The sequence below is a fragment of the Dreissena polymorpha genome, chromosome 9 (genome assembly GCF_020536995.1).
Source record: "Dreissena polymorpha isolate Duluth1 chromosome 9, UMN_Dpol_1.0, whole genome shotgun sequence".
Taxonomy (NCBI): Eukaryota; Metazoa; Mollusca; class Bivalvia; order Myida; family Dreissenidae; genus Dreissena; species Dreissena polymorpha.
Genome location: NC_068363.1, coordinates 86157658 through 86175740, shown reverse-complemented (window position 1 = coordinate 86175740; position 18083 = coordinate 86157658). Strand labels below are relative to the sequence as shown.

Here is an 18083-nt window from a genome sequence, read left to right as displayed (position 1 = left end):
CAACAATATTGTGTTTGTTCTTTCCTTCAAGTCATACGAGTCCGTCCGGTCTATGACCTTTTCATTACCACCGAGGACAATACATAAATAACATTTTATGCACACATAAAAGATTTTATGTCATTGTACGATTTCTTAATTGTTGAACATTATATTGGTTCAAGCCTTATATATAATTACTTGTGTATAACCTCAGTGTAGGGTCACATGGGCTCTTTTGACCAATCAAATTCAGTGTTGGCCATTGTGGCCCTTTGGATACTTCTAGACTAACGTGGCTATCCAATATGGTCGAAATTAACAACCCACCTCCACCCCTTCTCCGCCATAAGGTTTTGACTCCCGTACTATGTATGTTTTTACCTGTGTGTAAAACACATTTGTTTCTTATTTTACTGTTATTCGCATCAAATAATTTTCTATTATACTTATTTTGGGCGTGTTTTTCCCGCCGTCATCACATTCAAATTCATGTTTTTGTATGTGTATATACGTGTGGCGTGTTTTTACCACCCATTATGCCTTTCTGGAAAGAATCTGTTCTATTTTTATCTTTTTATGGCATTTTATAATAAATGCCCGTTTTCAATCAACAATATTGTGTTTGTTCTTTCCTTCAAGTCATACGAGTCCGTCCGGTCTATGACCTTTTCATTACCACCGAGGACAATACATAATTAAGTAATTAATAAAACAGCTAATAAGCATCCCATGGAGGCAGATAATATCTTACTTAAAAGTCAACAGATAAGTTCAGGCTAAAAATCGTATTTTATAAAGGAATATAATTGCATCTCTGTCCGATTAGATGTCTTGCAAGTGAATGTTTATTTCAAATGTAGCATGTGCTGTGATAGAATCCAACTTTGCGCATAAATTATTAAGTTATTTAATAACGTGCCTTGAATTTTTTTCTCGTCTGTGAGAGTTTAAACTTGTATTTTACTTTGAAAAGCACCCATGGTACTTCACCGATGTTATTTCCCTTAAGACTTTTACATACGGACAAGTTTTGAATGTACACACATTCACATAGACATACATTATGGCAACTAATCGCATCAATTTAATATTTATCAAGCACCTTAATTAATGACCAGGATGGTATAATCGCCTTTCTATTAAATATATATTTTTAGTAATATACACTATTTCAATTTAAAACTTTTTTTAATTTTATTTTATTTTGTATGTTTGATACCAATATATTTATAAAGAAAATAAATGCATTTAATTAACTAAAAAAGCTAAAAAGTTGAACACAAAATAAGAAAATATATTATTAAGTACATACAAAAATGAATGAATTAATAAATGACTGGCAGGGAGGGAGGAAGGGAGGGAGGAAGGAAGGAAGGAAGGAAGGAAGGAAGGAAGGAAGGAAGGAAGGAAGGAAGGAAGGAAGGAAGGAAGGAAGGAAGGAAGGAAGGAAGGAAGGAAGGAAGGAAGGAAGGAAGGAAGGAAGGAAGGAAGGAAGGAAGGAAGGAAGGAAGGAAGCAAGGAAGGAAGGAAGCAAGGAAGGAAGCAAGGAAGCAAACAAGCAAGCAAGCAAGGAAGCAAGCAAGCAAGGAAGCAAGCAAGGAAGGAAGCAAGCAAAGAAGGAAGCAAGCAAGGAAGCAAGCAAGCACAGTGGGATTGTCGTGATTGACATGTGATTAAAACACTTGTCAAAACAAGCTTGGATAGCAGAGTTTTTGAATCAGCAGTGAATTGTCTTGTGTATACACACAATTATATAAAGTAAAGAGATCAAATTCTCCAATATGGCGGCTGTTGTGAAAAAGTTACTTCCAGTCTTACTGATGGTTTCAACTTATGTATCTAAAGACTCCCTACCCAAGTGTCTTCCAAACCCTTATTTACTCGATGTTTCATTAGTCAATATTACATCAAAAACACCTACTTTCGAGACCAGCTGGACTCGTTATGACCCTGTACTTAACATAGATATACGTGTGTGTGATCTGTCGCTGGACAACATACATTTTTCAAAGAACTTGGAAATCGAACCTCATCATTTACTGTTCTATCATTTTAAACATACACGGCGCGTGCCATCTAAAGCAATGCAAGTGCATGACTTTCTTCGTTTTTTCCTTCTGATGCTGGCTGGCGATGTGGCCCCTAATCCAGGACCTCCTAGATACCCTTGTGGACTATGCTACAAGCCGGTGGCATCTACCCACCGGGGCATTTACTGTGAGGGGTGTTACTCATGGTGGCATGCTATCAAATGTGCAAAATTAACCCCAGTTGAATACTCTTCGTTGGGCGCCTCAGAGGACCCTTGGACCTGCAAACACTGTGATATGTTATCAAACTTTTCAAACTCGTTTTACAGTGACGATGCAATAAACCAATCATACCACAGCAATATGTCTAGTGAACTCGAAACTGACTCTGATATATTTGACCAACTCAACAACATGAGAAAACAACATCCGAAAACGTTTCTCTTCGCTTGCCTGAATATAAACAGTCTTAGAAACAAATTTCATTTTATACAAGAACTTTTAACAAACAATACTGTTGACTTATTAATTTTACTTGAAACAAAAATAGACTCTTCCTTTCCGGATGCTCAGTTTGCAGTAGACAACTTTCACCTCTGGAGAAAAGACAGAACAGCACATGGAGGTGGCGTGGCGGTGTATCTTAGGTCTCAAATAGCAGGCGAACGAAAACCGATGTTTGAATTTAGTGAACTAGAAAGTATTACATTAGAGGTAAATATAGAAAATCAGAAAGTTTATTTCTTTGTACCTACAAGCCTCCTTCAGTTAAAAATAATGTTTTCGAAGATCAGTGCCAAAAAAACATAGACAATATTACGACCAAATATGATAACATCTTTTTCCTTGGCGATCTGAACTTTGATATGCTGGACAGTGCAAAATGCCAACCACTTATGAATATCTGTGATAGTTTTGATTTAGATAATATTGTCAACAAACCTACATGTTTTACTGTAAATGGAAAACCATCACTTTTAGATGTCATATTAACAAAATGTAAATCTTTAGTTTTTAAATCATGCAATTTTTCATGTGGTATAAGTGATGTTCATAACATTATTGGTTGTCAACTTAAACTTGAAAACCAGACAAATAAAACAAAATTCTATTATTATAGAAGTTACAAAAACTTTGATGTTGATAAGTTTAATCATGAATTAAATGATAAAATGTCTACTCTTGATATGAATGGAGATGTAAATACTGACTATGAAAAATTTAGCAATGTACTTCTAAATTTAACAGATAAACATGCCCCTTTAAAACAGAAAAAGATGCTCCATAAACCAGTACCTTTTATGAATAAGATACTAAAACAAGCTATATATCAAAAGCGAATGCTGCTTCATAAATACAACAAGTACAAGAATGCAAAACATTGGGATAAATATAGAAAACAAAGAAATCTAGTTACTAGCTTAAGGAGAAAATCTTTAAACAAATATTTTCTGGACCGATGTATTGGTGGATGTCAATCAAAAGATTTCTGGCCAACAGTTAAACCATTTTTAACAAATAAAGGCTCAATAACCCATAAAGATACTATTTTATATGAAAATGCCAATTTAGTAAATGATCAAACCGAGGTAAGCGAAATTTTTAATGATTTCTTTGTAAATGTTGCGAAAAACATTGGTAATGACGCAGTTCAAATAGATTCATCACATCCTAGTATAACTAAAATAGAAGAAAATATATCCTCTTCAGTAAAATTTGATTTTAAACCTGTAAATGAAGAATTCATTAATAAGCAAATAGACAAACTAGGTACTAAAAAAGCTACAGGCCATGACCGCATCCCTTCTAAAATTGTTAAAAATAATTAAACCAATTACAAAGTTAATAAATAAATCATTTACCACAGCAACATTTCCAGATAATCTTAAAATAGCTGAAGTAAGTCCCTTACATAAGAAAAACAGTACATTAGATAAAAGCAACTATAGGCCAGTCAGCATACTACCAATAATCTCAAAACTGTTTGAAAGGGCAATTAATACACAAATACTAGAATTCTTTAACCAACATTTCAACATTTACCTTTCAGCTTTCAGACCAGGATATGGCTGCCAAACTACACTCTTAAAAGTGATCGAGGATTGGAAATTAGCTTTAGACCAAAATAAATATACAGATGCAATTTTAATGGACCTGTCCAAGGCGTTTGACTGTCTTCCGCATGACCTTCTTATATTAAAATTTCAATCATATGGTGTGTCCAAAAATGCTATATCCTTATTATCAAGTTACTTATCAAATCGTAAACAATGTGTTAAATTAGGGACAAATAAAAGTAGTTTCAGAGACATTATAAAAGGAGTTCCACAAGGTTCAATATTAGGCCCTGTACTTTTTAATATATTTATAAATGACTTTTTTCATTTTGTAACTGAGTGCAATATTAACAATTATGCTGATGATAACACACTTTCTTGCTCAAATCTGAACATAGAAAAAGTAAAGGAAAACCTAGAAAAAGACATCCATTACCTAATTAAATGGTTCGAGAACAATAAAATGCAGGCAAACCCTGATAAGTTCCAGGCTATTAGAATTGGAAATAAAACTCATAAAACTAGCTTATCTTTTGAATTGGACAACATAAACATTCAGTGTGAAGATGAAGTAAAATTATTAGGTGTAACAATAGATTTCCAATTTAATTTCAATTCTCACATCTCAAATATCTGTAAAAAAAAAGCATCTAGGCAACTAAATGTACTTAAGCGAATAGGTCACAATTTATGCAAATTAGGTAAACTTAATATTTACTACTCCTTTATTTTATCGAATTTTAATTATTGTCCATTAACATGGCATTTTTGTGGTGACGTTAGCACTAAGAAAATTGAAAAGATTCAAGAACGTGCACTACGTTTTATCTATAATGATTATAATTCTAATTATGAAACCCTCCTAGAAAAATCCAAACTACCATCTCTTAAAATTAGACGTATGCGATCGATGGCCATAGAAACCTTTAAGATAATTAATAAACAATGCCCTGCTTACTTACATGATTTGATTAATATAAAAAATAATAATAATTACTCTTTTAGGTATACAAACACTGCTGAAGTACCACGGGTGAGAACTACTAAATACGGGCTCAGCTCATTCCGCTCAGGAGCAGCCAGACTCTGGAACTCCATGCCACAACATTTTAGAGATGAGGGCAACTACAATCAGTTCCGGAGTTTGGTTGCATCATGGGACGGGGTGGGCTGTGCCTGTAGATCCTGTAAGCAAAGTTGAGCTTACTGTTTGCATGTTTTGATTCCTTTCATTCGTTTTATTTGTTTTCATTGTGTTGCCATTCTGCTTTTGCTTTGTCTGAGAAATTTGCATCTTGATTTCTTGCATTTGCTTTATAAGGTTTTCATTATGATACCTTTTTGCTCTTGCGTTCTTTGTTTGCTTTAGCTTAACGTATATATAACACTAGTGACACTACAGCAGTATGTTGTTATTGTTTTGTTGTTGTTTTTTTCCCGTACATCTCACTTGAAATAGTGCTAGTTACACATGCGGTAAAATCACTTCAGCATTAGTATTGTATTGTTTTTGCTTTTATAGTGATATTTTTATTCTTCATTCATCATTGTTGTATTTTGTTGCTTTTATCGTGTGAAATTTGCTGATCAGTTCCCTTCAAATCGGATTTGAGTGATAATTTCCTTTAAGCCATTTTTATTTTATGGCCCCTTTTTACACCTTTTCTTTTTATGGTAGGTTAGGCCTCTTCCTTGGGTCAAGATCAGCAATCTTTTACACAGCTTTTAATTGTGAATGTATAGTACTAATTTATATTTCTGCTTAGATTTTAATAATGTGCTATAGGAGTAATGCTTTAGTTATGCTTTTAGTGTGTTTTATTATTATAATATTTCTTATGTATGCCATGTATTTATGATGTGTTAATTTGCTACTGTTTGTTTATAGGTCGGTCAAAAGCTATACATAGCTTATGTTATATACATGTTATTCTCATACCGACAATAAATAAATTTTGATTTGATTTGATTTGATTTGATTTGAAGCAAGGATGGTTCGATCGATCGATGGATCGATGGATGGATGGAAGAACGAACGAACGAACTTATGAACAAACGAACAAACCAATGAACAAACGCACGAACGCACAAAGTAACGAAACACAAACGGACGGACGAAGGGATGGAAAGATTAATGAATGAATGAACGAATAAATAATTAAATACAAAAAAAAACAAAAAAACCATAACACTTCAATACATAAATAAATTAATAAATGAATGAACGAACGAACGAACGAATGAATGATCGAACGAACGAACGAAAAAAAAAGAATTAACCAAAGAACAAACCAAAAAAGAACGAAATAACAAAAGAACAAACACACGAACAAGCAAACGAACGAACCGAGGAACGAACCAAAGAACGAACCAACCAACCAACAAACAATAAACAAACGCACGAACGCACAAACGAACAAACAAGCGGATGGACGGACGGACGGATGAAACGATAAATGAATGAATTAATTAATAATTAGATAAATAGATGGGTAAATAATTAAACAATTAATTAAATAAAATTACGTTCACACTTCTTGTTTGTTTGTTTTTTTGCTATTTCATACTTAAATATAATTTAACTACATGTATCAGTTGTTGTTCTGAGTTTATTTACAGGTCCCACGTCCCTTCACGGAGTGATTTTAACTGGACCTGCCCCTGTGACCTTTCAGGGCAGAAAATTAAATTTAGAGCCAAAGTAGGTCAAATTTACCCCGGCTTCCCGGGTATTCGCCAAAGATATAATTTAGATCCAAATAGACCAGTGCACGGTGGCCAATGAGACCTTAATGTGCACTGGTAGACAATAAACAATCTCAAAGATAAAATTCTGTCTGGACGCAGCTCCTCCAAGGGTCTGCAGCTCGCCGCTCTGCCTTTATGGCCACGCTTGAGGTCACCGGCCGTCGTCTTCATCCCCGAGACGGTTTCCCCAGCACGTTGAGCGTACTGAGTACCGCCGTCCCGGGGTCACTCTATAGGGCCACCCCCTCGAAGTTCATGGGTTGCCCCCATTAAGCCAATGGACCCAGGTCCGTCCCGTATGTCCCCCACACTGGTGGTCTCGCTGTCCCGCCGTCCCCGGCCCTCTTCAGACGGGACCTCTGGCAGGTCCGGGCCGGCGAACTCTCGACGATTAACATCGGGCGACAAGTCCGCTGCATCTTGGAGAAGACAGCAAAACCAGCAGTGTAGAAGACGTCCGGCTCGAGGGTGACGGACTCAGCTGGATTAGCAGAGCCACCCGCAGAAGTTCCCCTCTATAAGGAAATATGTACATGTGAGAAAATCTGCGGGCGACTCTCGCCTCGGTCGCGACGCGCACGCTCCAGCTGCTGACCGAGGCTACATGTATAAACAAATGCATAGTGTTTTTCAATATTATGAATCTGTTGTACATTTCACAGGTATTACAAATAAACCACGCGGTAACAAGATTCACTTTAGCATTTATTATATTCAATCTTAAAATGTTCTAACTTCATTGAATAAAATATAAATATATAACCAATATTTCCATTCTTTATTGGTTTAAGACCTAAAAAGGCGTTTTTCTTTCATTATTCTTAATAAATAATCGAGAAGATCGAGATACCGTAGCCTAATCCCTTTTCCTTCGTTATCTATAAATAGACTATTTATTTATAGATCTTTGAGCCAGGTTATCTAGAGGCTAACCCCATACCATATGGTATGATGGTAATACCATTGCCTGTCCGTACAGGCTAACTCCTTTAACCTAAGCCCTGTTGAACAGACTAACTCGAGTCGTATCGGGTGGACGAATAGGTCACGCGAGTTGTGTATCATGTTATTTGTTAAAAATTGACCCAGCATTTGTAAAAAAAACATATAACGGTCTACGACGTTTTTTCTCGGCTTGTTCCGAGTAGTTACGGTTGCCTTAATTCAATGTCATTGAATACGAAAGTAAAAGTCGACTGTATTAACAGGTTTTTCCGTCGGATTGTCCGATACTGCCAGATCGACGTGTCTTAAATTGGTTGGTTATTAGCGTAGCGAATATACTCGTCGTAGCGGCTGGGTATTTAGTGTAAGATACGTGTACACTGTTGAGGGCTTAATCTATGGCAACTTTGCTTTAATTTTGATCAAAATAATACTAATCAGGGACCTAGACAATTTTTTTGGTAGGCCCCTGTATAGATATGTATATATGTATATATATATATAATTTATTAAATCAAAAATGGATATTTGGAGGATTTGCTTGCTACTTTGCATCTCTGGAAGCGTATCAGGTAATCTTAATTATTGTGTGCGTTTAAAAAAATAACATAATTTAAGATTGAACAAATATGTCTAGCATTCGATGTGTTGTCAAATTTCAAACATTATTTTTTTATTTAAGGGACAACAAAACAAGTTTTTGAAGTATTCAATAGACTGGCAGGTATTGGATGCCTTGCAATAGATGACACTATACCGGACAATATTGTTATCACCGTAAGTATATACAACGATAAATGCTAGTACTTGTAAACAGCAATACCCAAACCTGCATTCTCATTTAAGTGCACGCAATTAAGATCCGTACTCTATACAATATTTGCTGCTGATTTAAATATGCATTACAAACTAAGAACTTATGTAAAATAAAATAGATAAAAAGTCTTCATTCAAACCAGCGTTACATGTTGCTATGGTCAAATTTGTAATTCCGATTCGTGCTTCTCCGGCATCATTGATAAGTTGTATCTCGTCAAACTATTTGAAAATGTGGTGCATGAGAAGTAAATCACGAGGCCTTTAACGTTTGTTTCCACTAAACCGACCGACCCTAATTTGTGGTGCGACCCATAACGTTTTTTATATTTCATGTTTCGATATTTCCAAGACTTGTGTATTGATCGATTCATACCGATAATGCAAAAATGGATTTAATATAATATTATATACTTTTTTGCAGTTTGAATGATAAATATGTGCACTTAATGCCGTGCCGAGGTTTCTTAACTTCTTTATGATATGTTTTACAACGCTAATTGTGTTGTTTGTCTGTATGAATACCACAGCGGTCATGTTAGAACATGTAGTATTTACTATGGGTTACCTAAAAAATACATTAAAAAGACCGTTTCCGCATGACATAATACATCATGAATGTTCCATCGTTTTTAGAACCACGTTGAGAACGCGCACGGTGCCCAGGGTGTCAATTCCTGCGACACCTTATTCTCTGTCAAGGACATTCCAGTTTTGATTTTCGGAAGAATATATAATACAATAGTTCGATGGGATCCGTTAAAAGGTGTTTTCAATTTTAAGACTAAACTTCACGGTAAGTAGAGTAAAATATACTACAGGTAATTGTTTAAATTAGCAAAGCATTGTGTTAAAACGATACAATGCGTCAGATTGGGAAAGTGACCCAACTCTTTCAGGTGGCTGTTGTGTCGCCTTAGAGCAATTACTAGTTGTTTACAGTGGAGCATAGTAACATTTTGACTTCTAGAACTAAGGGTAAACTGTTGAATTCAAAGGATTTAAAGACTTTAAAGAAAGTGTTGTCGCTGTCGGCATCATTACATTTAGCGTTAGACAGACTTTTCAGAAATAATAACATATAATTCCACACCGATGATACATTTACTGCAATACAGACTTTTCAGAAATCATTACGCATACTCACGAAGCGATGTAACAAATCATACAAAACTTTGTTCTTAATGATATGTTTCAGATGTTCCAGAAGAACAAAGTAATAACACAGTTCTGTTAATTTTACAAAAAGTAAATTCGTTTGCGTTGAATTTCAAATCATGTAAGGTCGGGGACCATAGAGAATACCGGATTCATTTACAAGTGGAATTCTCTAGCGGGACAACGATAAACATCGATGCAGGTGTAAGTGAAAACTATGCCTTTGCGGATGCAAGCATATCAGTCTTGGGCGTCTATACCGCTTCAGCTGGAGTGAAGATAAACTGGAATAAATGGAGCAGCCTGGCGCTCGAAGGTAATCTCCGAGTTGTGGCTGTGGGCAAAGACCGCGGGTACATTTCCAGTCTAGGTAATGTAGCAAGACTGATAGGGAATGGACCAACAGAAATCATTATTGGTCTGCAGAACACGTTGAAATCAGCTAACAGATGTTTAAAACGAGGACAGGAATATTTATTGGAGAAACAGCTAGCTGTAAAAAGCGCACATTCCTATTTCGACGCCGGAGTAGCGAAATTAGGAGCTGCAAAACAATATTTCGAAGAAAAGAACCGCGACTTGCAAAATAAGAGAACACTATTAAAAACTTACCAAGCGAACACAGATGCAATCTGTGATATTCAACGATGCCAATTAATATGCATTCCTAGATTGAAGCGCGACACTTGTTATACATTCGGCTTTTTTCACCCCTGTCTGCGTAAGACAGGTTGCATGTTAGAAATAGATCATCCTGTTTGCTTTGTTAATAACTTTGTGTGCAAGACTATGCAAGGAGCGGCGTATGAAGCACTGGAGGTTGCCCAAGGTGCGGTCCGACTGGCGGAAACTGTAGTAGAAGGTGCACAAATCGCATTAACAGCTGCACAAGTCGTCGTTAACGAATCGCGTGTCTCAGTAGATTCAGCGGTCGCGGTTCTGAACATTATTGAAAAGGGAATCGGAACGGTAATGTATGTGATTGAAAAGGCCGCTAATGGGTTGGAAGCTGTTGAATACCTAGTCAACCATGGAGTCAACTTGACGACGTCGATTATTGAAGTAGTATCGGATAGCGTCATTGACGTCCGCGATTGTGGAGTCACTGAATTTGCGTATCTATCAACAGACATCCTAGAATCAGGCATCGAAATAGTTTGCGAAGTAAATTTTCGAGGACGTGGATATAAGAGTGTTTCGCGACGCTTACGTTTGTGCGATATGTTCTCACCTAGCAAATGCAATAATTAACAAAACAACGTTCGTTTTAAAATATATTGATCAAATTCATACTTTTGTGTTTATTTATGCTTGTTTTGTGTTTGATTTATATCCTGTAATAGCTGATGTTTTGTGTTGTTATTAATATTTGTGTTGTTGTTTTTCTTTCTGCTTCTGTTAAAGTAATAGACGATACACGGACATTCAAATCCTATATGAACTAGTTTTAACATTTAAACGGGCAGGTTATGTGTTTGATATTAAGGACAACGTTATACAACAAGTTTAAAGGCGTGAAAAAAAAGATATTCAATAACAAAAGGTAGAAATGGCTCCGCCTGTAATCGGATAAGCGAACGGTGGGTCAAAACGCTTACGCCTTAAAGCCCCAATATTTTATTTGAAAACAAGATATTGTGATCATTATTGATCTTCATTTCATTACAACTGCGGATAATAATGTTTATGTTCGAAAAAGCTTGTTATGAGTACAATGCACGCTACATGTGCGTTGTATTAACTAAATGTCCACCATGTACGAGTTATTTGACATCAGAGGCATCATCAGCGAACTGCAAAATTTAATTTATACTTAACATAACATAAATTTTATTTTAATTATGATCAGCATAAAGTATATGTCTAATAGAAAAGATTCATGTTAACATGTTTAAAACGTATTATATTAACTTGGCTATTCTTAAACCCCGAGCAGATTTTATACTATTTATTCATCAAAAAAAAATATAAGCAAATGCATATAGGAAAGTACAACCCAGATCATACATTTAAGTATAAACTCCTAAACCAAGAGTTTAAGTTAGTAAAGGAAAAATACGTTGCGGTAATAATTGATTCGGACCTCAGTTTTGATAAACCTATACAACACAAAGTCAAGATAGCAGACTATGTTCGCAATAATACGATAAATTTTCAACTTCCTTTATGAAAACCCAATCACGCCCCTATACATGTGATGTGTATGGTTCGTTCTTCATTACGCTAACTCAGCCTGGCCGCCGTACACAGCAAAACACGTCGATCTAATAGAAGGATTGTACGACCATGATGTAAGCCAAATAAAAAAGATGTGAAGTAAAGAAGCAGACAGATCCAGCTCTATGGGAAACCGTCTTAAAATAAACCAACAAAGGGCAAAACAGACAAATATAAGAAAACGGTGCCTAGAAATGCGTTCAGCATACATGTATAAATGGAATAGTCAACCGGAGAGTATTGTAAATGCGAAAACACTAAACACTTAAAAAGAGACTTAATAAGTTTTGGAAAACAATGGACCTTAAATACAATGTTTATAAAGCCGAAGTATAATTTTTAACATATGCAAGTCTGACAAAGAGGATCAACTAGAATCTGCGTTGGAACACAATATAAGTAAAAATAAGGAAGTTCTTTTCTTTAAATATAACAATTGTGTTTTTAAATTGCCAAGAGGTGACATTCACAGGTGCTAAAGTTTCCAAATAGTTTTCAAGCCTATACGGTACATGCCATATATTACTACTGGGACGAAATCACTACCCGTTTTTCACACAAATATCAGTTGCACACAACTGCAGTTGGACGAAACCTCCTTATACTGACACGTATTTTTGTTTTTGATTTGGACATCTTTAACAAGAAGTGTCTATTTGAGGGTCTGATATGGTAGAGAGTTGTCCAACTTAAGTAATACATGTAAAGAACAATTGAACTTGAAATATCGACGAATTTACAGGAAGGATTACATGTACACTACAAAATACGACTTCGTCGGTCAAACCTGCGATATCAAGTTCTAATGTCTAGGTTACGAAAACAATCGGTGCCTTCCGATTTTCAAGAATGTGAAACCACAGGTGATTTTTGGAAGTAGACGAACATCGCACAATGATCTTGCTATGTCGGTAAGTAAAAAAGGCGCTAAACGCGGTTTTTCGTTGGGAACATGAATTTTGAGAGCTTGGAGACTGATCGCTAGACCAACGGCGCTTTTGTGGATCCTACGGTCGCTGAATATGGTTGTAAAATATTGCAACTAAGATTTATCGACAGACATATCAAAGTATCGGGTAAAAATCTATTAATACACACTATCGGGTTTATGCAAACCGTCTACAAAACGGGTATTTTCGGCAAATGCCCACTCGTGATACATCGAATCTCCCGAGTTCTCCGTAAGATTAATTTATGAAAAAATCGTCTGCTGATACAGAGTGATATATATCATGACGATATCGTTTAATCGGTAAGTGGTCAAGCAGTCGAGGTAAGACGCAGAACAAAAACACGTGAACTTGCTTGAACACTGTCCTTTTTTTTGCTTCATTTTTTCCACACATATAGCCTCGAGTAGTTACAATGTATCATTTCGATAAATGTTTGGATCTAGTTTCAGAAACAAGATTGGAGGCATTAAGTGTTCTTAATCTTAATGTTGAAGATGGAAAAAGTGCACAAATAGTAAAAACAAAACAACCAAATTAAATATTGTTACGGCGCAATTCAAATAGTCAGCATGTACTTTACATTGGGGGTCAAACTAAAGTCAGTGTTCGGAATATTATTTGAACAAAAAGACAGTAGATAAAAGTCCAGTTGAGTAAATCAGCGTCGAATGTCAATGATTCGTGTTATGATTCGATAATTATCGATTCTATTGTTATTTTTATTATTTATTGATTGTTTTATTAGTTATGTTAAAAGATCTTTCCTTTAATTGGTTCTCGGAGACGACAAAGTAATTGGTTGCTAACCTTACATTTTAAGTTACACTCGATTCATTCTATACATAAATGGTGACGTCACTACGTTATTGTCAGTAAGACCGGTGTGACACAATGACACTCGATTAATACACGTTTTCTTGTCAAGACGCAAACCGATCTCCAGACTATGGAAGCATATTTGAGCCACCACTCAACAACTTAAAATAACATGAAAATAATGAAGGATTTCGCGAAAAAGAAATTCTTTTCGCGAAAACAGATAAATTTTCACGGAAATAAATATATTATGTTAACACGAATTTATGCATGTTAGTGCTCTAAACTGCCAACACATACAGATACAATTTTCATGAAAATAATGGAAGATTTCTCGAAAACAAATAACTTTTCTCGAAATCAGATAACTTAATGAAATTATGAATATAAATTCGCGAAAGATGCCAGTTATATAAAAATAGGTGCTCTTCAATCGATGAACATTGTCTTTATCCTACAGACCAAGAACTGGAGTGTACGTGCATACTATAGCAAGTAGTAAGTTTTCTTTTATCGTTTTACTTTTTAATGTAAATGCATCTTTGTTGACGAAAATGCATGTAGCTTTTTTACGTTTTTATTTTCAGACACAACAATGGAAATAACTGGGTGAGAAATGGTTGTGCGATTTTTCTGTATTCATTAATGCAACAGTCTATACAGTGTCAATGTCACATTAAGAGTTCAAAGGTCGAAAACGGTACAGTACCAATGTCTCCCTTTGGAAAGCCACTTGTTAGACCTTTGGATTTTTTATTTGAATAATAGATCTCTAATTTTCTTTATGGTAATTCCAGATCATGCCCGCATACGATATTCAGGACGCCGATCTTCAGGGTATGTCATCATCACAGCTTATTGTTTTTATCGTCAGAGAGGTTACCGGTATTCTATAGGCCTACGTGAAATTCTTGGAGTTATGGCCATACGACATGAAAAAATAACAAGCGAACGATCAATTTTCCGAGTCTTGAGACGTTACCGCCTGACTAGAGGCCAAAGTCAGCACAGTCTCGAAGAAATTATTCAAGGAATGTTGCTTGAGTTATCAGCTTCCGGTGAAAATGCTGGTTACCGGCAAATGCGTCAAAGACTCCTGATTAATCATGGACTTGCAGCTACATTTGAGATGGTTCGTCTAATTTTAGGACTCATTGATCCACAAGGTGTTGCATTAAGGCCAGGCGAGAAAGTTAAGGCGGAGAATTTATATAAACAATGGTCCCAATTTTGCTATCCATTTAGATGGCTGAGACAAATTGAAGCCATACGGTTTGTCAATCCATGGAGCTGTGGATGGATTTTCCCATAGAGTGTTGTGGCTGAAATGTTGTGATTCTAACAAAAAGCCGATGTACATATCTAGCTTTTATTTAGACTACATAAGGGAAATTAATGGCATTCCAGTTCGGGTTTACGGTGACCGCGGTACAGAAAATTATATTGTCCGTGATGTTCAAATGGCATTACGATGGTCAGACGCAGATCAGTACCAGGGGATCCTAAGCTTCGTCTATGTTTCATCTAACAGAAATGTCAGAATTGAGAGTTTTTGGCGAAGTCTTAGAGAAATGTGTGGAAATGTCTGGATGAACCATTTTAAAGATATGAGTGATTTCGAATTACTGGACACATCTGATAGTGTGCACTTAGAACGCATTAGATACTGTTTTCTTCCTGTCATTAGTAAAGACCTGAATGAAGTTTGCAATATTTGGAATACTCATCGTGTTCGTCGAAATAACCGAATTTCATGTCCTGCAGGAAAACCTGAGGTGTTGTTCTCTCAGCCAGAAGTATATGGTGCAAGAGATTGTAAAATACCACTGGATGACAATAGGGAATTAAATGATGTGGAACGAGAGTATTCTCAACGCCCTCCAGAACTTGGTGTATCACAAGAGTTCCTGAAAATTGCAAGAGCAGCTGTCGGAGATTTGAATCTTCAATACCCACCTAGAAACAGAGAAGAAGGAACAGAGCTTTTTGCTGCAATAACCATGTACATTGAACGCCTCGTTTAACACGGAAATGAAACAAAAATGAACTTAATGACACTTCCTTACAAGCTGGCTAACTTGTGCATTGGTTGACAAAATGTCAATTAATAGATATAGTTGTGTCTGAAAGCAGAGCAAGTACTAGTTTTCAACAAGCTGTTGGCTTTGTATGCGCTGTCAATGTCATGCATGATTGTGTGTCAATAAAACAATACATATTTTGACAGTTTCGCTTTAAAATATCATTTAAATATGTGGCCAAAATGCTAGCCTTATTTGTTATGAACACCCTGAAATAAATAAAAAACACAAACCAGGTTACGGTTTATATGGAATCAATACCTTTACGGGGGAAGTAGTGTTACACGAAGGGTAGAGTGTCTGGAAATATAATTTCTGGATCACTGCACTGTTTGCGTAACACTTCCAAATTTCATATGAACGGTGGAATGCTTCTGTTCTGCCCATGTGTGGCAATCGCCCTTATACTGTCAAATAGTTATAATTTTTTTGGGCATACGGTATGAACAAGGCAACACAAGGTGCACCTTGAGACGGTTCTGTAAAGACTAAAGATAAACGAGAGAATCTGACTCATTACGACTGTCAAATTTGATATCATTGTGTCTTGCAGTCGTTTCAGAGGGCTGTCAGGTGTCATTTTCTCGTGTTACCTTGAATGCAGGGGTTGCTATAAGGCACTTCTCGTCTTGCCTTGTTCCGCCAATGTGGGGTGAGAATAGCAGTTTTATGCCATACAATAAGAGTGTTTCATATCCAAACTTAATTTCATTATGCAGAAGTCTACATGTGACCTTGACCTTTGAGTAACATACCTCAAAACACCAGTATATATGGATAAATACGTCAAGAGTTATGTACAACTAACAATTTGTTAAGGTACAACTACACCGAGTATGTGAACGTGCAAAGGTAAGCCAGAGGTGGCTGTATTAGTTGAATTTGTTTGATGGTAATCAAGATGATATTAAAACAAGAACCGTTCGACATCCACACACTCGACTTTTCTCAGGGCAGTGCTAGATTATTATTATAAGATGAAAATCTAAGTGAAAAAATATACGTTGAACATGGGGCATAATTCTGCCTAAATATTTTTTGGACTATCTGTTTTGCAAGTTTGTGTTCTTTTTTTGATAGTTAACAACAGCCCATTGTATAAAACTTGGATATCTTATCCGTTATCTTTGTCAACTGCTTAAATTTGTCCAAATTGGTTAAGACCTTGGTTTACTTTAACAAAAAAAAACAATATCCAAAGCATGTGATGGTCTCGTTAATCTTTTATACAATTGGAATCCAAATTTAAATTATCCAAAAACCAGAGATATTGAAAAAGATAACCAATGATAACTTTTATCAAAGTTTACACAACTGGCTGCAAGTGTTCAAAGTTAGAGGTGAAAACCTTTGATACTTGTTGAAAAATGGACACCAGTCACACACTTAAACAAGACTGTAGTCCTCAACTACAATATTCTAACAACAATAACTCAACATGCGTCGAAAAGTAGAGCTAAAACACATTAACATGATAGCGTCAAGCAAGGGCAAATACAATTAATAATGACACTGTTTATTTTAGAAATTATTTATTTAAAAAAAGACAGACTTTTTGTCATATCACAGCATAGCAATCAATGTGAAATCAATGTTACCAAAAAGTTAAGAAAATAAGAAAAAAAAACACAAAAAAACAAGAACTCCGCGGACGAAATTGTGCTACGGACGCAGGCAGGACATGAAACATTGTACCATAAATAGAGATTTAACCTATAAGTCTTAGTGTAACCTTGACCTTGGGGGTAGGGACCTGGCTGTTAAGCATGACACCCTGGACAATGATGATGAACATTTGTGCCGAGTTAAATGAAATTCACTTGAAAGATGACGAAGTTATGCTCCAGACACGAATGAGACATGAAACTGTATCATATATGGAGATTTGACCTATAAGTGTGACCTTGACATTATAGGTAGGTACCTGGGTGTTTAACGCGACACATTGTCTAATGATGGGGAACAATAGTACCAAGTTAAATGAAATGCGCTTAATAAATTACAAAGTTATGCTCCGGACACGAAACATTGTACCATATAATCATATATGGACATTTGACCTATAAGAGTGACCTTGACCTTGGAGGTAGGGACCTGGGTGTTAAGAGCGACACATAGTCTAATGATGGGGAAAAAAATTAGAACCAAGTTAAATGAAATGCGCTTAATAAATGACGAAGTTATGCTCCAGACACGAAACATTGTACCATATAATCATATATGGACATTTGACCTATAAGAGTGACCTTGATCTTGGAGGTAGGGACCTGGGTGTTAAAA

The 18083-nt window shown here is 35.9% G+C and overlaps 1 protein-coding gene and 1 pseudogene across 1 annotated transcript; both read left to right on the top strand.

Annotated features, from left to right (window-relative positions):
- Positions 1 to 8081: 8081 nt before the first annotated feature.
- LOC127843630 (uncharacterized) lies at positions 8082 to 11083 on the top strand. The gene is made up of 4 exons (XM_052373327.1): positions 8082 to 8334; positions 8445 to 8539; positions 9215 to 9374; positions 9777 to 11083. The coding sequence occupies exons 1-4, from the start codon at positions 8283 to 8285 to the stop codon at positions 10985 to 10987; spliced, it is 1518 nt and encodes a 505-aa protein (XP_052229287.1). The 5' UTR covers positions 8082 to 8282; the 3' UTR covers positions 10988 to 11083.
- A 3558-nt stretch (positions 11084 to 14641) lies between these two features.
- Positions 14642 to 15849, top strand: LOC127846235 (uncharacterized; annotated as a pseudogene).
- Positions 15850 to 18083: the final 2234 nt, after the last annotated feature.

Bases quoted from the DNA above. Each gene is read 5' to 3' on its own strand.
- LOC127843630 (XM_052373327.1), top strand. From the start codon at position 8,283: ATGGATATTTGGAGGATTTGCTTGCTACTTTGCATCTCTGGAAGCGTA. The intron at 8,540-9,214 runs GTAAGTATATAC...CATCGTTTTTAG, and splicing joins CGGACAATATTGTTATCACC to AACCACGTTGAGAACGCGCA. The intron at 9,375-9,776 runs GTAAGTAGAGTA...GATATGTTTCAG, and splicing joins TTTTAAGACTAAACTTCACG to ATGTTCCAGAAGAACAAAGT.